The 24689-nt window shown below is 47.5% G+C and overlaps 1 protein-coding gene across 1 annotated transcript in view; it reads left to right on the forward strand.

Annotated features, from left to right (window-relative positions):
- LOC115166448 (uncharacterized) overlaps positions 1 to 24689 on the forward strand; it is a 74555-nt gene that overhangs the window by 36667 nt on the left and 13199 nt on the right. Inside the window, exons 8-15 of the mRNA XM_029720347.1 lie at positions 13672 to 13759; positions 14927 to 15146; positions 15559 to 15665; positions 16602 to 16686; positions 16920 to 17011; positions 20223 to 20417; positions 21035 to 21250; positions 21342 to 21401. Of these exons, the coding sequence (XP_029576207.1) occupies positions 13672 to 13759; positions 14927 to 15146; positions 15559 to 15665; positions 16602 to 16686; positions 16920 to 17011; positions 20223 to 20417; positions 21035 to 21250; positions 21342 to 21401 (1063 nt within the window). The remainder of the gene's footprint in view (positions 1 to 13671; positions 13760 to 14926; positions 15147 to 15558; positions 15666 to 16601; positions 16687 to 16919; positions 17012 to 20222; positions 20418 to 21034; positions 21251 to 21341; positions 21402 to 24689) is intronic.

Raw genomic sequence — 24689 nt, forward strand, 5'->3', positions numbered from 1 at the left:
TTATTCTTTAAAAGTGCCTTCCTCACCATCTTAAATAAGCATGCCCCATTAAGGACTTTGTTGTCCTTAAGCCATTTTGCCACAACTCTGGAAGTATGCTTGGGGTCATTGTCCATTTGGAAGACCGATTTGCGACCAAGCTTTAACTTCCTGACTGATGTCTTGAGATGTTGCTTCAATATATCCGCATATTTTTCCTCCTCATCGTGCCATCTATTTTGTGAAGTGCACCAGTCCCTCCTGCAGCAAAGCACCCCCACAACATGATGCTGCCACCCCCGCGCTTCACGGATGGGATGATATTCTTCGGCTTGCAAGCCTCCCCCTTTTTCCTCCAAACATAACAATGGTCATTATGGCCAAACAGTTCTATTTTTGTTTCATCAGACCAGAGGACATTTCTCCAAAAAGTACGATCTTTTTCCCCATGTGCAGTTACAAACCGTAGTCTGGCTTTTTTTATGGCGGTTTTGGAGCAGTGGCTTCTTCCTTGCTGAGCGGCCTTTCAGGTTATGTCGATACAGGACTCGTTTTACTGTGGATATAGATACTTTTGTGCCTGTTTCCTCCAGCATCTTCACAAGGTCCTGTGCTTTTGTTCTGGGATTGATTTGCACTTTTCGCACCAAAGTACATCCATCTCTAGAGACAGAACGCGTCTCCTTCCTAAGCGGTATGACGGCTGCGTGGTCCCATGGTGTTTATACTTGCGTACTATTGTTTGTACAGATGAACGTGGTACCTTCAGGCATTTGGAAATTGCTCCCAGTGGTGAACCAGACTTGTGGAGGTCTACAATTGTTTTTCTGAGGTCTTGGCTGATTTATTTTGATTTCCCCATGATGTCAAGCAAAGAGGCACTGAGTTTGAAGGTAGGCATTGAAATACATCCACAGGTACACCTCCAATTGACTCAAATGATGTCAGAAGATTCTAAAGCCATGACATCATTCTCTGGAATTTTCCAAGCTGTTTAAAGGCACAGTCAACTTAGTGTATGTAAACGTCTGACCCACTGGAATTGTGATACAGTGAATTATAAGTGAAATAATCTGTCTGTAAATAATTGTTGGAAAAATGACTTGTGTCATGCACAAAGTAGATGTCCTAACCGAATTGCCAAAACTATAGTTTGTTAACAAGAAAATTGTGGAGTGGTTGAAAAACAAGTTTTAATGATTCCAACATAAGTGTTTGTAAACTTCCGACTTCAACTGTCTACCCAAAACGTTTGACCGAAGTTAAACAATTTAAAGGCAATGCTCCCAAATACTAATGGAGTGTATGTAAACTTCTGACCCACTGGGAATGTGATGAAAGAAATAAAAGCTGAAATAAATAATTCTCTCTACTATTATTCTGACATTTCACATTCTTAAAGTCATGTGGTGATCCTAACTGACCCAAGCCAGGGAATTTTTACTAGGATTAAATGTCAGGAATTGTGAAACTGAGTATAAATGTATTTGGCTGAGGTGTATGTAAACTTCCGACTTCAACTGTACATTATCAAGCATTTCACACATATTATCCTGATACTGACTGTTAGCACTTAGTGGTCTATAGCAGCTTCCCACCAGAATGGGCTGTAGGTGAGGCAGCTGAACCTGTAGCCATATTACTTCAACACTATTTAACATGAGATCCTCTCTAATCTTTACAGGAATGTGATTCTGCATATAAAACAGCAACGCCTCCACCATTGGCATTTCTGTATTTTCTGTAAATGTTATAACCATGTATTGCTACCACTATATAATCAAAGGTAATGTTAATGTGGGCTATTTTTTTTTTTACACTTTTCTGGGATACTTGATAGTTTTTATTGCTTTACTGGGAAGGTTAGCAGAAGTAGACATGCTCATGTTATTTATATTGGAGCTGATAGTGCAGGGTGAGCTGCACACAGTGGACCTCCTACTAGGGAACACCGCCTCAGTGCTAACAGTATAACTCTGGTTCATAGGCACATGATTCCTGCATACAATAGCTGTAGGATCAGCAGAGACATTCAGGGCAGTTAGAGGGACTACATTTGGTTGCTTATATTGTGTCTGCCAACGCCCCTGGGATAATGTACATTTTCTAAATCATTATGATGACTCAGCAACACAATGGTAGGGATTATCTGAGCTGGACTTGGGTCATTGATAAGTCATTGTCTCAACGCAGCCTTGAAATGCGTAGACAGAGTGAGTCCAGGAGCCAAGATGATTTGGATGGACTCAATCATTCCTGTTTCCAGAAGGTGTCAAAGTTATCTATAAAAGTGATTCCAACAAAGGTACAGTAATCTTTTAGCCAAACGTGTAATGCCAGTAGCCTGCTGAATCTTTCACACCCGTGGTCCAACGATTGTACCGGAATGGAAATAATTGGCCGCTTTTTGGAGTCATTCAGTACTAGAATTCGTTTTTTTTAAATCTATTTTCGGGAAGTTCTGAGCTAGCCCTCCTAATGTGGTTTGACCCCACATGGACTACGACAGCATCAGCTACCGTCAGCAGTCGTAGAACGGTCAGAAGCAGCCTTGTACTCGTGCTCCAGGATAGCACAGAGTTTTTGCCCCAGGAAACATTACATTTTACATTTTAGTCATTTAGCAGACACTCTTATCCAGAGCAACTTACAGTAGTGAATGCATACATTTCATACCATACTTTTTTCTTTTTTCTCTCCGTACTGGTCCCCCGTGGGAATCAAACCCACAACCCTGGCATTGCAAACACCATGCTCTACCAACTGAGCCACAGGGAAGGCAAGAAACATGATGTTTCTTGCCATAGAACTGCCGATGACAACAGCTGGTGCAATGACTGAGGAGGTCCAGGTGTTCTTTTGCCTCAAGTGGTTTCGCAAACCCCTCGAAAGACCAAAGGGTGGTGGGGCCCGATGGACCCGAGCCAGCTGTAGTATTCATTGTGGATGATGAATGGGCCAGGGTCCTAGACAACCTCACGGTCTGATGAGGGGGAGAGCTCTGAAGATCTGAACCCGAGGTAGAAGGCACCGGAGAGGGAGACAGAACAGAGGACGAAGGCGCAGGTACCTCCGGATCTGATCTGTTTCTAGTCTGTGTCCGGTACAGGTTTAACATCTCCAAGGAGGCCCCCGTTGCCAAAGGATCTCTGTCAAAGTAACCCACATAAACTTCATCAAACTCCTCTGGACATTTCTCAGCAAAAAAAAAGGTGGAGAGGTTAACATATTTACTCTGTTCCACAACCAGCTGCTTCCTAGGTATCGGAGTGTCAATTGTAGGAACCTCTCTTCCTTCAGCGGTCCTACAAACTAACTCACCTTTGTGGTTTTCAATGGAGAGGTCAACTCAGGAGGGTTAGCGAAATCAGAATCACACATAAATGTCTCGAAACGATCGACTATGGTGGGATCGCTGACATCCTCCTCAACACTAGACTTGCTCCCGGCGACTTTCTTAGACATAGCGTTTGTAACGGCACACACTGGGAACACTCTTGAATACTTTCCCGATAACCCATCAGCTTCCTCTACTCTAGGTTCCTTACAAACGACAGGATTTGGCACGACCTTCCCTCCAGCCAAATCGCCTCACTCCAACGACGACGGAACCAGAAATAAAATCAGACTCGAGTTCCACATTTATACAAAATAATTTTCATGCAAACCCATCTCCACATCTTGTACTAACACACTGTAACCAGTTGCTGAAGTGTCAGACAAAGGCAAAACAAAACACCCTGCAGAATGAAGGACTGGGCTGCCCCAGTGTCTCTCAGTATCTTCACTGGCTGTATAACAGCATCGCCACAATGAGGAGACACAAACCCATCTGAAACAAAGGGTTCATACACATCTGAACCAAAATCTTGTTTAGGAGATACACCAGTCCCCACCAGAGACTTAATGGGCTGTAGTGCTCCCAGTCCCAACCAGAGACTTAATGGGCTGTAGTGCTCCCAGTCCCAACCAGAGACTTAATGGGCTGTAGTACTCCCAGTCCCAACCAGAGACTTAATGGGCTGGAGTGCTCCCAGTCCCAACCAGAGACTTAATGGGCTGTAGTACTCCCAGTCCCAACCAGAGACTTAATGGGCTGTAGTACTCCCAGTCCCAACCAGAGACTTAATGGGCTGTAGTACTCCCAGTCCCAACCAGAGACTTAATGGGCTGTAGTACTCCCAGTCCCAACCAGAGACTTAATGGGCTGTAGTACTCCCAGTCCCCACCAGAGACTTAATGGGCTGGAGTGCTCCCAGTCCCCACCAGAGACTTAATGGGCTGTAGTGCTCCCAGTCCCAACCAGAGACTTAATGGGCTGGAGTGCTCCCAGTCCCAACCAGAGACTTAATGGGCTGGAGTGCTCCCAGTCCCAACCAGAGACTTAATGGGCTGTAGTACTCCCAGTCCCCACCAGAGACTTAATGGGCTGTAGTGCTCCCAGTCCCAACCAGAGACTTAATGGACTGGAGTGCTCCCAGTCCCAACCAGAGACTTAATGGGCTGGAGATACCCCAGTCCCAACCAGAGACTTAATGGGCTGGAGTGCTCCCAGTCCCAACCAGAGACTTAATGGGCTGGAGTGCTCCCAGTCCCAACCAGAGACTTTATGGGCTGGAGTGCTCCCAGTCCCCACCAGAGACTTTATGGGCTGTAGTGCTCCCAGTCCCAACCAGAGACTTAATGGGCTGTAGTGCTCCCAGTCCCCACCAGAGACTTAATGGGCTGTAGTACTCCCAGTCCCCACCAGAGACTTAATGGGCTGTAGTGCTCCCAGTCCCAACCAGAGACTTAATGGGCTGTAGTACTCCCAGTCCCCACCAGAGACTTAATGGGCTGTAGTGCTCCCAGTCCCAACCAGAGACTTTATGGGCTGGAGTGCTCCCAGTCCCAACCAGAGACTTAATGGGCTGTAGTACTCCCAGTCCCCACCAGAGACTTAATGGGCTGTAGTGCTCCCAGTCCCAACCAGAGACTTAATGGGCTGGAGTGCTCCCAGTCCCAACCAGAGACTTAATGGGCTGTAGTACTCCCAGTCCCCACCAGAGACTTAATGGGCTGTAGTGCTCCCAGTCCCAACCAGAGACTTAATGGACTGGAGTGCTCCCAGTCCCAACCAGAGACTTAATGGGCTGGAGATACCCCAGTCCCAACCAGAGACTTAATGGGCTGTAGTACTCCCAGTCCCAACCAGAGACCTAATGGGCTGGAGATACCCCAGTCCCAACCAGAGACTTAATGGGCTGGAGATACCCCAGTCCCAACCAGAGACTTAATGGGCTGGAGATACCCCAGTCCCAACCAGAGACTTAATGGACTGTAGTGCTCCCAGTCCCAACCAGAGACTTAATGGGCTGGAGTGCTCCCAGTCCCAACCAGAGACTTAATGGACTGTAGTGCTCCCAGTCCCAACCAGAGACTTAATGGGCTGGAGTGCTCCCAGTCCCAACCAGAGACTTAATGGACTGGAGTGCTCCCAGTCCCCACCAGAGGCTTAATGGACTGTAGTACTCCCAGTCCCAACCAGAGACTTAATGGACTGGAGTGCTCCCAGTCCCAACCAGAGACTTAATGGACTGGAGTGCTCCCAGTCCCAACCAGAGACTTAATGGACTGTAGTGCTCCCAGTCCCAACCAGAGACTTAATGGCCCAGACTTAAGAGATACACCAGTCCCAACCAGAGACTTAATGGACTGGAGTGCTCCCAGTCCCAACCAGAGACTTAATGGACTGTAGTGCTCCCAGTCCCAACCAGAGACTTAATGGCCCAGACTTAAGAGATACACCAGTCCCCACCAGAGACTTAATGGACTGGAGTGCTCCCAGTCCCAACCAGAGACTTAATGGACTGGAGTGCTCCCAGTCCCAACTGTCAGGGTCGGATGGCCTGACTGGATTCAGAGTGTTTCCAGATCTATCTCTCTTAGTCGATTGGCACACGTTCCTGTTCTTGTTCCCTGGCTACACTTTCTCTTTCCCTGTGCTCCAACTCTAATTTCTGTTGTTCCTATGTTGGCTTTAGTTCTGCCTCTCTCAGTTGCATGTCTATGGGGTGTTCTCTACCACCCGTAGGACTCTAACCCTAACTCTGCATGTCTATGGGGTGTTCTCTACCACCCGTAGGACTCTAACCCTAACTCTGCATGTCTATGGGGTGTCCCCTACCACCCGTAGGACTCTAACCCTAACTCTGCATGTCTATGGGGTGTTCTCTACCACCCGTAGGACTCTAACCCTAAACCTAACTCTGCATGTCTATGGGGTGTTCTCTACCACCCGTAGGACTCTAACCCTAACTCTGCATGTCTATGGGGTGTTCTCTACCACCCGTAGGACTCTAACCCTAACTCTGCATGTCTATGGGGTGTCCCCTACCATCCGTAGGACTCTAACCCTAACTCTGCATGTCTATGGGGTGTTCTCTACCACCCGTAGGACTCTAACCCTAACTCTGCATGTCTATGGGGTGTTCTCTACCACCCGTAGGACTCTAACCCTAACCCTAACTCTGCATGTCTATGGGGTGTTCTCTACCACCCGTAGGACTCTAACCCTAACTCTGCATGTCTATGAGGTGTTCTCTACCACCCGTAGGACTCTAACCCTAACTCTGCACGTCTATGGGGTGTTCTCTACCACCCGTAGGACTCTTCATCCTCCTCCATCAAAACAGTATAGACTAACTCTGCAGTATAGCAGTATAGACTAACTCTGCAGTATAGACTAACTCTACAGTATAGACTAACTCTACAGCATAGACTAACTCTACAGTATAGACTAACTCTACAGCATAGACTAACTCTGCAGTATTGACTAACTCTTCAGTATAGCATTATAGACTAACTCTGCAGTATAGACTAACTATACAGTATATCAGTATAGACTAACTCTACAGTATAGCAGTATAGACTAACTCTGCAGTATAGACTAACTCTACAGTATAGACTAACTCTACAGTATAGCAGTATAGACTAACTCTACAGTATAGACTAACTCTACAGTATAGCAGTATAGACTAACTCTACAGTATAGACTAACTCTGCAGTATAGACTAACTCTACAGTATAGCAGTATAGACTAACTCTACAGAATAGACTAACTCTGCAGTATAGACTAACTCTACAGTATAGACTAACTCTACAGCATAGACTAACTCTACAGTATAGACTAACTCTACAGCATAGACTAACTCTGCAGTATTGACTAACTCTTCAGTATAGCATTATAGACTAACTCTGCAGTATAGACTAACTATACAGTATATCAGTATAGACTAACTCTACAGTATAGCAGTATAGACTAACTCTGCAGTATAGACTAACTCTACAGTATAGACTAACTCTACAGTATAGCAGTATAGACTAACTCTACAGTATAGACTAACTCTACAGTATAGACTAACTCTACAGTATAGCAGTATAGACTAACTCTACAGTATAGACTAACTCTGCAGTATAGACTAACTCTACAGTATAGCAGTATAGACTAACTCTACAGAATAGACTAACTCTGCAGTATAGACTAACTCTACAGTATAGACTAACTCTACAGTATAGACTAACTCTACAGTATAGCAGTATAGACTAACTCTACAGTATAGACTAACTCTACAGTATAGACTAACTCTACAGTATAGCAGTATAGACTAACTCTACAGTATAGACTAACTCTGCAGTATAGACTAACTCTACAGTATAGACTAACTCTGCAGTATAGACTAACTCTACAGTATAGACTAACTCTACAGTATAGACTAACTCTGCAGTATAGACTAACTCAGCAGTATAGACTAACTCTACTGTATAGCAGTATAGACTAACTCTACAGTATAGACCAACTCTACAGTATAGACTAACTCTACAGTATAGCAGTATAGACTAACTCTGCAGTATAGACTAACTCTACAGTATAGACTAACTCTACAGTATAGACTAACTCTACAGTATAGCAGTATAGACTAACTCTACAGTATAGACTAACTCTACAGTATAGCAGTATAGACTAACTCTACAGTATAGACTAACTCTGCAGTATAGACTAACTCTACAGTATAGCAGTATAGACTAACTCTGCAGTATAGACTAACTCTACAGTATAGCAGTATAGACTAACTCTGCAGTATAGACTAACTCTACAGTATAGCAGTATAGACTAACTCTACAGTATAGACTAAACTCTGCAGTATAGACTAACTCTACAGTATAGCAGTATAGACTAACTCTGCAGTATAGACTAACTCTACAGTATAGACTAACTCTACAGTATAGCAGTATAGACTAACTCTACAGTATAGACTAACTCTACAGTATAGCAGTATAGACTAACTCTGCAGTATAGACTAACTCTGCAGTATAGACTAACTCTACAGTATAGACTAACTCTGCAGTATAGCAGTATAGACTAACTCTACAGTATAGCAGTATAGACTAACTCTACAGTATAGCAGTATAGACTAACTCATACAGTATAGACTAACTCTACAGTATAGCAGTATAGACTAACTCTACAGATAGACTAACTCTGCAGTATAGCAGTATAGACTACTCTGCAGTATAGACTAACTCTACAGTATAGACTTAACTCTGCAGTATAGACAGTATAGACTAACTCTACAGTATAGACTAACTCTACAGCATAGACTAACTCTACAGTATAGCAGTATAGACTAACTCTGCAGTATAGACTAACTCTACAGTATAGCAGTATAGACTAACTCTGCAGTATAGACTAACTCTACAGTATAGCAGTATAGACTAACTCTGCAGTATAGACTAACTCTACAGTATAGACTAACTCTGCAGTATAGCAGTATAGACTAACTCTACAGTATAGACTAACTCTACAGCATAGACTAACTCTACAGTATAGCAGTATAGACTAACTCTGCAGTATAGACTAACTCTACAGTATAGACTAACTCTACAGTATAGCAGTATAGACTAACTCTACAGTATAGCAGTATAGACTAACTCTACAGTATAGCAGTATAGACTAACTCTGCAGTATAGACTAACTCTGCAGTATAGACTAACTCTACAGTATAGACTAACTCTACAGTATAGACTAACTCTACAGTATAGCAGTATAGACTAACTCTGCAGTATAGACTAACTCTACAGTATAGACTAACTCTACAGTATAGCAGTATAGACTAACTCTGCAGTATAGACTAACTCTACAGTATAGACTAACTCTACAGTATAGACTAACTCTGCAGTATAGACTAACTCTGCAGTATAGACTAACTCTACAGTATAGCAGTATAGACTAACTCTACAGTATAGCAGTATAGACTAACTCTACAATATAGACTAACTCTGCAGTATAGACTAACTCTACAGTATAGACTAACTCTACAGTATAGCAGTATAGACTAACTCTACAGTATAGACTAACTCTACAGTATAGCAGTATAGACTAACTCTACAGTATAGACTAACTCTGCAGTATAGCAGTATAGACTAACTCTACAGTATAGACCAACTCTACAGTATAGACTAACTCTGCAGTATAGCAGTATAGACTAACTCTACAGTATAGACTAACTCTGCAGTATAGCAGTATAGACTAACTCTACAGTATAGACCAACTCTACAGTATAGACTAACTCTGCAGTATAGCAGTATAGACTAACTCTACAGTATAGACTAACTCTACAGTATAGCAGTATAGACTAACTCTACAGTATAGACTAACTCTACAGTATAGCAGTATAGACTAACTCTACAGTATAGCAGTATAGACTAACTCTACAGTATAGACTAACTCTGCATCCTAGATTCTCTTTTATACATTTATCTAGCATCTCCCATTTAGGAGTGATCCACAAATGTTCCCAACTTAAAGTCCCATGGCTTTATTTTATTAGCCTGTGTGTTTATACAACTTTCAAAAAGATTCGACCAATCGTATAACCTCGTTGGGTGGATGTCAGTGACAGAAACTACCATAAAAGCGTATTTTGAACAGTCAAATATCTTGGGACAGCAGAGCTTCAGAGTAGGTGATTAGAACGACTACCATACTCATGGCGAACAAGATCCCGGACGAGCCCTCATTTTGCTATGTTCCCCAGCAAGAAAACCAAAAAATGTCAGCTATGGTTATCCAACACTGGCACTCTTCCAAGTCAAGGACAGCTTTTGGTTTTATTAATTTATTGCCACCAGGGCCCGCCGTTGTAACTGCTAAACTGCTTGCTGACTGTACTGCATATTTGTAGCAGGTTTACTAACACGTTAATTCTAGTAGCTACACTATATGTACAAAAGTATGTAGACATATTAGTGGATTCAGATATTTCAGCCACACCCGTTGCTGACAAGTGTATAAAATCGAGGACACCGCCATGCAATCTCCATAGATAAACATTGGCATTAGAATGGCCCGTACTGAAGAGCTCAGTGACTTTCAACGTGGCACCGTCATAGGATACCACTTTTCCAACAAGTCAGTTTGTCAAATTTCTGGCCCTGCTAACGCTACCTGCCCAAATGCATAGTGCAAACTGTAAAGTTTGGTGGAGGAGGAATAATTGTCTGGGGCTGTTTTTCATGGTTCGGGCCCCTTAGTTCCAGTGAAGGGAAATCTTAACGCTACAGCATACAATGACATTCTAGATGATTCTGTGCTTCCAACTCTGTGGCAACAGTTTGAGGAAGGCCCTTTCCTGTTTCAGCATGACAATGCCACCGTGCACAAAGTGAGGTCCATACAAAAATGGTTTGTCAAGATTAGTGTGGAAGAACTTGACTGGCCTGCACAGAGCCCTGACCTCAACCCATCGAACACCTTTGGGATGAATTGGAACGCCGACAGCGAGCCAGGCCTAATCACCCAGCATCAGTACCCGACCTCACTAATGCTCTTGTGGCTGAATGGAAGCAAATCCCTGCAGCAATATTCCAACATCTAGTGGAAAGCCTTCCCAGAAGAGTGGAGGCTGTTATAGGAGCAAAGGGGGGGACCAACTCCATATTAATGCCTTCCCTGAAGAGTGGAGGCTGTTATAGCAGCAAAGGGGGGGACCAACTCCATATTAATGCCTTCCCAGAAGAGTGGAGGCTGTTATAGCAGCAAAGGGGGACCAACTCCATATTAATGACTTCCCAGAAGAGTGGAGGCTGTTATAGCAGCAAAGGGGGGGACCAACTCCATATTAATGACTTCCCAGAAGAGTGGAGGCTGTTATAGCAGCAAAGGGGGGGACCAACTCCATATTAATGACTTCCCAGAAGAGTGGAGGCTGTTATAGCAGCAAAGGGGGGGACCAACTCCATATTAATGACTTCCCAGAAGAGTGGAGGCTGTTATAGCAGCAAAGGGGGGGACCAACTCCATATTAATGACTTCCCAGAAGAGTGGAGGCTGTTATAGCAGCAAAGGGGGGGACCAACTCCATATTAATGACTTCCCAGAAGAGTGGAGGCTGTTATAGCAGCAAAGGGGGGACCAACTCCATATTAATGACTTCCCAGAAGAGTGGAGGCTGTTATAGCAGCAAAGGGGGGGACCAACTCCATATTAATGACTTCCCAGAAGAGTGGAGGCTGTTATAGCAGCAAAGGGGGGGACCAACTCCATATTAAATCCCATGATTTTGGAATGAGATGTTCGACAAACAGGTGTCCACATAATGTACGTTGACTATGACGTTAATATGGTGACAATGATGTAGGCTGTGTGTACTGGTTAGCGGGTATAAAAGTGGTCCCGTGTGGCTCAGTTGGTAGAGCATGGTGTTTGCAACGCCAGGGTTGTTGGTTCGATTCCCACGGGGGGACCAGTACGGAGAAAAATGTATGAAATGTATGCATTCACTACTGTAAGTTGCTCTGGATAAGAGCGTCTGCTAAATGACTTAAATGTAGAAGTTTGGCTTGCAAAGGTTTTTTTTTCCCCTGGTCAAAGGCAGCTGTTGTTTTGTGAAGTCCACAAGAGAAGGGAAAAGATGAGCGGAAAGAGAGAGCGTAGATGCGAGAAGGAATTTATATATACAACGAGCAAAGTGATCATGCTGTTTGTACGTGGCTGCTCGTTCTGTGTTCGCGTGTAATCAAGGGGTGTAATTCATTCCGCCGATTCTGTTGGAAAAACACATATTAAACGGAAGCAAACAGCACGAAACAGGGATAAACATACCTGAATTTGTCCAATAGAAACTCTCGTTTGCAACTGTTGGACTAATGATTACACCCTAGATCAGCTAGATGCAGGCCAGAGTTTGCAAGGCGGTATTGAATGTGTCACTGTCTGTCACCTTGATTACTCCAGCTTGTCTCTCACCTACTGTCACGTCCTGACCAGTAAAAGGGGTTATTTGTTATTGTAGTTTGGTCAGGGAGTGGCAGGGGGTGTTTGTTTTATGTGATTCGGGTTTTTTGGTTTATGTTCTACAGTTTCTATTTCTATGTGTTTATCTAGTTTTTCTATTTCTATGTTTTTTGGGGGGGTTTTTTGGATCTCCAATTAGAGACAGCTGGTTATCGTTGCCTCTAATTGGAGGCCATATTTAGTTGGGGTTTGTTTTCTCTTGTGTTTGTGGGTGGTTGTTTCCTGTTTAGTCTGTGCACCTTACGGGACTGTTTTCGTCGTTTGTTTTGTTTTTAAGTGTTTTTTCCTTCAATAAATAAGAAGATGATCAATATATCCGCCGCATTTTGGTCCCCCTCCTTACGACGACCGTTACACCTACATTATAAACTGTCATTCATAGGCTAGGTTGTAACAACCTCATAATGGGTATGAGGGAAAATTAGAATTAAACCTATCCATGTTACATTGAACTGGGTGAATGGAATATGATGGACAGTCATCCAATATGTTGTAATAGAAATAAGGCCATTCTCATTAAAATATGTACCATCCTCCCTTATCTTAAACAGCACCAACCGCCACTGGTGAAGGCCAGTTACAAAGCATCTCAAATTAATACATTGTTTAATTCAGGCTGTAATACAACAAAATGTGGACAAAGTCAAGGGGTGTGAATACTTTTTGAAGTCACTGTGTACACACACACACACACACACACATATATACACAAACACACACACACACACACACACACGCACGCACGCACGCACGCACGCACGCACACATACACACAGAAAGAGACATGACTGCCCTTGTGATCTATGGTTTCCCAGAAACAGATAAGGCTAGACTCTCCATTGTCTTTTAGTCCAGGACTTTAATCTATGGCCCATACTGTTACAGTTGAAATAGGTTTTGGGCTTGATTTTTTTTAATGATTTTTTTTCTCTCTCCCCCTCCCTCTCTCTCTCTCTCTCTCTCTTTCCCTCTCTCTCCACCTCTCCCCCTCCCTCTCTCTCCCCTCCCTCGCTCTCCCCTCCCCCTCTCTCTCCCCTCCCTCTCTCTCTCCCCTCTCTCTCTCTCTTCCCCTCTCTCTCCACCTCTCCCCCTCCCTCCCTCCCTCTCTCTCCCCTCCCTCTCTCTCCCCTCCCTCCCTCTCCCCCTCTCTCTCCCCCTCCCCTCACTCCCCCATTTCTCTCTCTCTTCCCCTCTCTCTCCACCTCTCCCCCTCCCTCCCTCTCTCTCCCCTCTCTCTCCCTCTCCCCCCTCTCTCTCTCCCCTCTCTCTCCCTCTCCCTCTCTCTCTCTCTCCCCTCCCTCTCTCTCCCCTCCCTCCCTCTCCCCCTCTCTCTCTCCCCCTCCCCTCTCTCTCCCCAGTGATGTGTTTCTGACAGATGGTAGTAGAGTGAGTGCTGCTACAGTCGCCAGTACAGCCATCGCTGCAGCACAGTGGGCCGTTACCCAGGTAACCATTCTAATAATATATAGCATCTGTACTGTAACTGTGTGCTCCACTCTGTGACCTCCATTCTGTATCCTTACTGTAACTGTGACCTCCACTCTGTGACCTCCATTCTGTATCCTTACTGTAACTGTGTGCTCCACTCTGTGACCTCCATTCTGTATCCTTACTGTAACTGTGACCTCCACTCTGTATCCTTACTGTAACTGTGACCTCCATTCTGTATCCTTACTGTAACTGTGACCTCCACTCTGTATCCTTACTGTAACTGTGACCTCCACTCTGAATCCTTACTGTAACTGTGACCTCCACTCTGTATCCTTACTGTAACTGTGACCTCCACTCTGTATCCTTACTGTGACTGTGATCTCCATTCTGTATCCTTACTGTAACTGTGACCTCCACTCTGTATCCTTACTGTAACTGTGACCTCCATTCTGTATCCTTACTGTAACTGTGACCTCCACTCTGTATCCTCCATTCTGTATCCTTACTGTAACTGTGACCTCCATTCTGTATCCTTACTGTAACTGTGTGCTCCACTCTGTGACCTCCATTCTGTATCCTTACTGTAACTGTGACCTCCACTCTGTATCCTTACTGTAACTGTGACCTCCACTCTGTGACCGCAATTCTGTATCCTTACTGTAACTGTGATCTCCACTCTGTATCCTTACTGTGACTGTGACCTCCATTCTGTATCCTTACTGTGACTGTGACCTCCATTCTGTATCCTTACTGTAACTGTGACCTCCACTCTGTATCCTTACTGTGACTGTGACCTCCACTCTGTATCCTTACTGTGACTGTGACCTCCATTCTGTATCCTTACTGTAACTGTGACCTCCACTCTGTATCCTTACTGTAACTGTGACCTCCACTCTGTATCCTTACTGTGACTGTGACCTCCATTCTGTATCCTTACTGTAACTGTGACCTCCACTCTGTATCCTTACTGTAACTGTGACCTCCATTCTGTATCCTTACTGTAACAGCCATATCGAACAATTATTTACTGTATCAACGATTTACGTTTTATTTAACTATTATTTTACTGTTGTCCTCCCTCTCTCTCTCTCTCTCCCTCCCCCTCTCTCTCTCTGTCTCTCTCTCCCTCCCCCCCCTCTCTCTCTCTCTGTCTCTCTCTCCCTCCCCCTCTCTCCCCCCCAGACGGCCCAGTCTCTGTCCTCTGCCTCCCAGCAGGGTGTGGATGTAGGATTGTACCACCAGGGGGCAGCAGTAACACTGGGAGTCTATGGAGGCCAGGAGAACCAAAGCTACACAGTGGTGACAGAGGGCCCGGCCTACAAGGCCCAGGCAGGGGGAATGGGTACACCCCTACCCAGCCCAGGAGCAGGCCTGATGGGGGCGTACACAGGAACAGCACCTGGTGAGAGGAAATGAGAGGCTGAGGAGATTAAAACAGAACATGGGAAAGGTGGGAGGGGGAGAGAGTAGAGGTTGGAGGGAGATAGGGAGGGAGATAGGGGGAGAGTGGAGGAGGGTGGGGGAGGGTGGAGAGGAGTTAGGGAGGGGGAGAGTGGAGGAGGGTGGGGGAGGGTGGAGAGGAGTTAGGGAGGGGGAGAGTGGAGGAGGGTGGGGGAGGGTGGAGAGGAGTTAGGGAGGGGGAGGGTGGAGAGGAGTTAGGGAGGGGGAGAGTGGGGGAGGGGGGTGTGTGAGAGAGTTTGATGAAGCTTTAGGTATACAATCACCTTGCAACTATAGCTCAATGCTGTGTGTGTGTGTGTGTGTGTGTGTGTGTGTGTGTGTGTGTGTGTGTGTGTGTGTGTGTGTGTGTGCAGCAGCGATCTGCTCTGAGGCTGTAGTTTCTGGAGTGGATGGCGTGCAGCTCTCTCTCGGCCAATCACACGCCCCACTCATCACTACCACAACCACACAGGCCAATCAGGTACAGTGTATTCTACACCAATGTCTCTCATCTCTCCTGTAAACTGGACATCTCATCATCTCTGAAATATTCTCTATTTTTTCCTCTCTCTCTCCCCCTCCCTCTCTCTCTCCCCCTCCCTCCTCTCTCTCTCTCTCTCCTCCCCCTCTCTCTCTCTCTCCCCCTCTCTCCACCTCCCTCTCTCTCTCCCTCTCTCTCCCTCCCCTCTCCCTCTCTCTCCCTCTCACTCTCTCTCTCTCTCTCTCCCCCTCTCTCTCTCTCTCTCTCCCCCTCCCTCTCTCTCTCCCCCTCTCTCTCTCTCTCTCTCTCTCCCCCATCTCTCTCCCCCTCCCTCTCTCTCCCTCCCTCTCTCTCCCTCTCTCTCTCCCTCTCCCCCTCCCTTTCTCTCTCTCCCTCCCTCTCTCTCTCCCTCTCTCTCCCTCCTCTCTCTCCCTCTCTCTCCCTCTCTCTCCCCCTCCCCCTCTCTCCCTCTCTCTTTCCCCTCCCCTCTCTCTCTCCCCCTCCCTCTCTCTCTCCCCCCTCCCTCTCTCTCTCCCCCTCTCTCCACCTCCCTCTCTCTCTCCCTCTCTCTCTCCCCTCCCTCTCACTCACTCTCTCTCTCACTCTCTCTCTCTCTCTCTCTCTCCCCCTCCCTCTCTCTCTCCCCCCTCCCTCTCTCTCTCCCCCTATCTCTCTCCCTCTCCCCCCTCCCTTTCTCTCTCTCCCTCTCTCTCTCTCCCTCTCCCTCTCTCTCTCCTCCCTCTCTCTCCCCTCCCTCCTCTCTCCCTCTCCCCCTCTCTCCCTCTCTCTTCCCCTCTCTCTCTCTCCCCCTCCCTCTCTCTCTCCCTCTCTCTCCCCCTCCCTCGCTCTCTATCCCCCTCCCTCGCTCTCCCTCTCTCTCCCCCTCCCTCTCTCTCTCTCCCCCTCTTTCTCTCTCTCCCTCCCTCTCCCTCTCAGCATGTAGAGATAGTGGGTAAGCCTCAACCTGCCACTCCCACCCACCCTGCCACTCCCGGCACCGCGCACCAGTACCAACAATACCGTAAGACTGTGTGTGTGTGTGTGTGTGTGTGTGTGTGTGTGTGTGTGTGTGTGTGTGTGTGTGTACTAGAGAATGTGTGTATAGGAATGTCTCTCTGTGTGGAGGTGGACCAGATATGTGTTAGAGAGTGTTTTGAGTTTATTGATTCTTGCTCACAGATAAAACTGAATAAATTCAGAATTGCCATGATAATAAAGACTGATTTAAATAAATCCGTTCTGATTTGTGTGTAGCTGTCCCGGACGTGTCCACCTACCAGTATGAGGAGAGTTCTGGCTACTACTACGACCCTCTAACTGGACTCTACTACGACCCTAACTCACAGGTAGCACATACTCTACTACGACCCTCTAACTGGACTCTACTACGACCCTAACTCACAGGTAGCACATACTCTACTACGACCCTCTAACTGGACTCTACTACGACCCTAACTCACAGGTAGCACATACTCTACTACGACCCTCTAACTGGACTCTACTACGACCCTCTAACTGGACTCTACTACGACCCTAACTCACAGGTAGCACATACTCTACTACGACCCTCTAACTGGACTCTACTACGACCCTCTATCTGGACTCTACTACGACCCTAACTCACAGGTAGCACATACTCTACTACGACCCTCTATCTGGACTCTACTACGACCCTCTAACTGGACTGTACTACGACCCTCTATCTGGACTCTACTACGACCCTAACTCACAGCTAACACACACTCTACTACGACCCTCTAACTGGACTCTACTACGACCCTAACTCACAGGTAGCACATACTCTACTACGACCCTCTATCTGGACTCTACTACTACGACCCTCTAACTGGACTCTACTACGACCCTCTAACTGGACTCTGCTACGACCCTCTAACTGGCCTCTACTACGACCCTAACTCACAGCTAACACACACTCTACTACGACCCTCTAACTGGCTTCTACTTCGACCCTAACTCACAGCTAACACACACTCTACTACGACCCTCTAACTGGACTCTACACGACCCTCTATCTGGACTCTACTACTACGACCCTCTAACTGGACTCTACTACGACCCTCTAACTGGACTCTACTACGACCCTCTAACTGGACTCTACATGACCCTCTAACTGGACTCTATTACGACCCTCTAACTGGACTCTACTACGACCCTCTAACTGGACTCTACTACGACCCTAACTCAAAGCTAACACACACTCTACTACGACCCTCTAACTGGACTCTACTACGACCCTCTAACTGGACTCTACTACAACCCTCTAACTGGACTCTACTTCGACCCTCTAACTGGACTCTACTACGACCCTCTAACTGGACTCTACTACGACCCTCTAACTGGACTCTACTACGACCCTCTAACTGGACTCTACTACGACCCTCTAACTGGACTCTATTACGACCCTCTAACTGGACTCTACTACGACCCTCTAACTGGACTCTACTACGACCCCAACTCACAGCTAACACACACTCTACTACGACTCTCTAACTGGCCTCTACTACGACCCTTTAACTGGACTCTACTACGACCCTCTAACTGGACTCTACTACGACCCTCTAACTGAACTCCACTACGACTCTCTAACTGGACTCTACTACGACCCTCTAACTGAACTCTACTACGACTCTATTACGACCCTCTAACTGGACTCTACTACGACCCTCTAACTTTACTCTACTACGACCCCCTAACTGGACTCTACTACGACCCTCTAACTGGACTCTACTACGACCCTCTAACTGACAGGTAGCACATACTCTACTACGACCCTCTAACTGGACTCTACTACGACCCTCTAACTGGACTCTACTACGACCCTCTAACAGGACTCTACTACGACCCTCTAACTGGACTCTACTAAGACCCTCTAACTGGACTCTACTACGACCCTCTAACTGGACTCTACTACGACCCTAACTCACAGGTAGCACATACTCTACTACGACCCTCTAACTGGACTCTACTACGACCCTCTAACTGGACTCTACTACGACCCTAACTCACAGCTAACACACACTCTACTACGACCCTCTAACTGGACTCTACACGACCCTCTATCTGGACTCTACTACTTCGACCCTCTAACTGGACTCTACTACGACCCTCTAACTGGACTCTATTACGACCCTCTAACTGGACTCTACTACGACCCTCTAACTGGACTCTACTACGACCCCAACTCACAGCTAACACACACTCTACTACGACTCTCTAACTGGCCTCTACTACGACCCTCTAACTGGACTCTACTACGACCCTCTAACTTTACTCTACTACTACGACCCTCTAACTGGACTCTACTACGACCCTCTAACTGGACTCTACTACGACCCTCTAACTGGACTCTACTACGACCCTCTAACTGAACTCCACTACGACCCTCTAACTGGACTCTACTACGACCCTCTAACTGGACTCTACTACGACCCTCTAACTGGACTCTACTACGACCCTCTAACTGGCCTCTTCCACGACCCTCTAACTGGATTCTACTACGACCCTCTAACTGGACTCTACTACGACCCTCTAACTGGACTCTACTACGACCCTCTCACTGGCCTCTACTATGACCCTCTAACTGGCCTCTACTACGACCCTCTAACCGGACTCTATTACGACCCTCTAACTGGACTCTACTACGACCCTCTAACTGGACTCTACTACGACCCTCTAACTGGCCTCTACTACGACCCTCTAACTGGCCTCTACTACGACCCTCTAACTGGCCTCTACTACGACCCTCTAACTGGACTCTACTACGACCCTCTAACTGGACTCTACTACGACCCTCTAACTGGACTCTACTCAGACCCTCTAACTGGACTCTACTACTACGACCCTCTAACTGGACTCTACTACGACCCTCTAACCGGACTCTACTACGACCCTCTAACTGGACTCTACTCAGACCCTCTAACTGGACTCTATTACGACCCTCTAACTGGCCTCTACTACGACCCTCTAACTGGCCTCTACTACGACCCTCTAACTGGCCTCTACTACGACCCTCTAACTGGACTCTACTACGACCCTCTAACTGGACTCTACTACGACCCTCTAACTGGACTCTACTACGACCCTCTAACTGGACTCTATTACGACCCTCTAACTGGACTCTACTACGACCCTCTAACTGGACTCTACTACGACCCTCTAACTGGCCTCTACTACGACCCTCTAACTGGACTCTACTACGACCCTCTAACTGGCCTCTACTACGACCCTCTAACTGGACTCTACTACGACCCTCTAACTGGACTCTATTACGACCCTCTAACTGGACTCTACTACGACCCTCTAACTGGACTCTACTACGACCCTCTAACTGGACTCTACTACGACCCTCTATCTGGACTCTACTACGACCCTCTATCTGGACTCTACTACGACCCTCTAACTGGACTCTACTACGACCCTCTAACTGGACTCTACTACGACCCTCTAACTGGACTCTACTACGACCCTCTAACTGGACTCTACTACGACCCTCTAACTGGACTCTACTACGACCCTCTCTCTTCTCCTCTCCTCTAGTACTACTATAACGGGGTCACTCAGCAGTATATGTACTGGGACGGAGAGAAGCAAACATACGTTCCAGCTCCCGCCCAATCAACAGCTGAGGCTGCCGTTGCCCCCGGTGATAAGTCCACCCCCCCTGATCCCCCCTCTGCTGCTCCTGGAGGCAAGGAGAAAAAGGACAAGCCCAAAAACAAGACCGCCCAACAGGTAACACACACACACACACACACACACACACACACACACACACACACACACACACACACACACATACATACATACATACATACACACACCACACACACACACACACATACACAACACACACCACACACACACATACACCACACACACACACACACACACACATACACACACACACACACACACACACATACACACACACACACACCACACACACACACACACACACACACACACATACACAACACATACACGCATACAGCACACACACACATACACACACACACACACACACACACACACACATACACACACACACACACACCACACACACACACCACACACACACACACACACCACACACACACACACACACACACACACACAACACACACATACACAACACACACACACACACATACACAACACACACACACATACACCACACACACACACACACACACACACACACACACACACACACACACACACACACACACATACACAACACACACACATACACAACACACACACACATACACCACACACACACACACACACATACACACAACAGACACACACACACTAAGCTACATAGGTGTGCTAATGTGTGTTCTCAGATAGCAAAGGACATGGAGCGTTGGGCTAAGAGTCAGAACAGACAGAAGGAGAACGTTCGCTCTCTCTCCTCTTCCTCCTCTTCCTCCTCCTCCGTGACCCCTGTGACCTCTATGGCTCCTCCCCCTGGTTACGCCCGGGTGCCTGGACACGGTCGCCTTGACGACCGCCGAGAGTCCGCCAGCGCAGACGCCGGTTATGCTGTCCTGGAGAAGAAGGTATCACTCACACAGACACACACTCAGACACACACATAACACACAGACACACACACACACAGCTCTGACCCTTCTCCCGTTTGACCTGTAGGGGGCGTTGTCTGAAAGACCTCAGATCATCCTGGACCAGCTCAGACACACAGACAGAGAGGTACACCCCCCTTCTCCCTCTTCCTTTCTCTGTTTCTCTGTTTCCTGCTCTTTCTATTCCAATGGTTGCCCTTCTCCCTCTTCCTTTCTCTGTACTCTCTCTCTCTCTCGCCAGGCCCGGCTCTAGGTATTTGGGGGCCCTAATCGAGATTTGGTTGGGTAGGGCCCCCCACCTCGCGGGAAAACATTTTATTGGTCACCGTCTTGACGGTGGAGAGAAAATGTTTAGTTTTAAAGTTAATTTCCTATAATTCTACACATTTTGCCATGGGGCTTAGAGACCATGTTGCAATCACAAATGCCCAGTGCAATCAAAGATTTGATTTTCTTGTGCACACACAAAAATAAAGGGAACACTTAACAACACAATGTAACTCCAAGTCAATCACACTGTGAAATCAAACTGTCCACTTAGGAAGCAACACTGATTGACAATAAATTTCACATGCTGTTGTGCAAATGGAATAGACAACAGGTGGAAATTATAGGCAATTAGCAAGACACCCCCAATAAAGGAGTGGTTCTGCAGGTGGTGACCAAAGACCACTTCTCAGTTCCTATGCTTCCTGGCTGATGTTTTGGTCACTTTTGAATGCTGGCGGTGCTCTCACTCTAGTGGTAGCATGAGACGGAGTCTACAACCCACACAAGTGGCACAGGTAGTGCAGCTCATCCAGGATGGCACATCAATGCGAGCTGTGGCAAGAAGGTTTTCTGTGTCTGTCAGCGTAGTGTCCAGAGCATGGAGGCGCTACCAGGAGACAGGCCAGTACATCAGGAGACGTGGAGGAGGCCGTAGGAGGGCAACAACCCAGCAGCAGGACCGCTACCTCCGCCTTTGTGCAAGGAGGAGCAGGAGAAGCACTGCCAGAGCCCTGCAAAATGACCTCCAGCAGGCCACAAATGTGCATGTGTCTGCTCAAACGGTCAGAAACAGACTCCATGAGGGTGGTATGAGGGCCCGACGTCCACAGGTGGGGGTTGTGCTTACAGCCCAACACCGTGCAGGACGTTTGGCATTTGCCAGAGAACACCAAGATTGGCAAATTTGCCACTGGCGCCCTGTGCTCTTCACAGATGAAAGCAGGTTGACACAGAGCACGTGACAGACGTGACAGAGTCTGGAGACGCCGTGGAGAACGTTCAGGCTGCCTGCAACATCCTCCAGCATGACCGGTTTGGCGGTGGGTCAGTCATGGTGTGGGGTGGCATTTCTTTGGGGGGCCGCACAGCCCTCCATGTGCTCGCCAGAGGTAGCCTGACTGCCATTAGGTACCGAGATGAGATCCTCAGACCCCTTGTGAGACCATATGCTGGTGCGGTTGGCCCTGGGTTCTTCCTAATGCAAGACAATGCTAGACCTCATGTGGCTGGAGTGTGTCAGCAGTTCCTGCAAGAGGAAGGCATTGATGCTATGGACTGGCCCGCCCGTTCCCCAGACCTGAATCCAATTGAGCACATCTGGGACATCATGTCTCACTCCATCCACCAACACCACGTTGCACCACAGACTGTCCAGGAGTTGGCGGATGCTTTAGTCCAGGTCTGGGAGGAGATCCCTCAGGAGACCATCCGCCACATTTACATTTACATTTAAGTCATTTAGCAGACGCTCTTATCCAGAGCGACTTACAAATTGGTGCATTCACCTTATGATATCCAGTGGAACAACCACTTTACAATAGTGCATCTAAATCTTTTAAGGGGGGGGGTTTAGAAGGATTACTTTATCCTATCCCAGGTATTCCTTAAAGAGGTGGGGTTTCAGGTGTCTCCGGAAGGTGGTGATTGACTCCGCTGTCCTGGCGTCGTGAGGGAGCTTGTTCCACCATTGGGGTGCCAGAGCAGCGAACAGTTTTGACTGGGCTGAGTGGGAACTGTGCTTCCTCAGAGGTAGGGAGGCGAGCAGGCCAGAGGTGGATGAACGCAGTGCCCTTGTTTGGGTGTAGGGCCTGATCAGAGCCTGAAGGTACGGAGGTGCCGTTCCCCTCACAGCTCCGTAGGCAAGCACCATGGTCTTGTAGCGGATGCGAGCTTCAACTGGAAGCCAGTGGAGAGAGCGGAGGAGCGGGGTGACGTGAGAGAACTTGGGAAGGTTGAACACCAGACGGGCTGCGGCGTTCTGGATGAGTTGTAGGGGTTTAATGGCACAGGCAGGGAGCCCAGCCAACAGCGAGTTGCAGTAATCCAGACGGGAGATGGCGAATGTTGTAGAGCATGAACCTACAGGATCGGGTCACCGCCTTGATGTTAGTGGAGAACGACAGGGTGTTGTCCAGGGTCACGCCAAGGTTCTTAGCACTCTGGGAGGAGGACACAAGGGAGTTGTCAACCGTGATGGCGAGATCATGGAACGGGCAGTCCTTCCCCGGGAGGAAGAGCAGCTCCGTCTTGCCGAGGTTCAGCTTGAGGTGGTGATCCGTCATCCACACTGATATGTCTGCCAGACATGCAGAGATGCGATTCGCCGCCTGGTTATCAGAAGGGGGAAAGGAGAAGAGTTAGCTTTAGCAGTGCGGAGAGCCTCCGTGACACAGAGAAGAGCAGTCTCAGTTGAATGCCCAGTCTTGAAACCTGACTGATTAGGATCAAGAAGGTCATTCTGAGAGAGATAGCAGGAGAGCTGGCCAAGGACGGCACGTTCAAGAGTTTTGGAGAGAAAAGAAAGAAGGGATACTGGTCTGTAGTTGTTGACATCGGAGGGATCGAGTGTAGGTTTTTTCAGAAGGGGTGCAACTCTCGCTCTCTTGAAGACGGAAGGGACGTAGCCAGCGGTCAAGGATGAGTTGATGAGCGAGGTGAGGTAGGGGAGAAGGTCTCCGGAAATGGTCTGGAGAAGAGAGGAGGGGATAGGGTCAAGTGGGCAGGTTGTTGGGCGGCCGGCTGTCACAAGACGCGAGATTTCATCTGGAGAGAGAGGGGAGAAAGAGGTCAAAGCACAGGGTAGGGCAGTGTGAGCAGGACCAGCGGTGTCGTTTGACTTAGCAAACGAGGATCGGATATCGTCAACCTTCTTTTCAAAATGGTTGACGACGTCATCCGCAGAGAGGGAGGAGGGGGGGGAGGATTCAGGAGGGAGGAGAAGGTAGCAAAGAGCTTCCTAGGGTTAGAGGCAGATGCTTGGAATTTAGAGTGGTAGAAAGTGGCTTTAGCAGCAGAGACAGAAGAGGAGAATGTAGAGAGGAGGGAGTGAAAGGATGCCAGGTCCGCAGGGAGGCGAGTTTTCCTCCATTTCCGCTCGGCTGCCCGGAGCCCTGTTCTGTGAGCTCGCATTGAGTCGTCGAGCCAC

Source organism: Salmo trutta, chromosome 28 (assembly GCF_901001165.1).
Source record: "Salmo trutta chromosome 28, fSalTru1.1, whole genome shotgun sequence".
Taxonomy (NCBI): Eukaryota; Metazoa; Chordata; class Actinopteri; order Salmoniformes; family Salmonidae; genus Salmo; species Salmo trutta.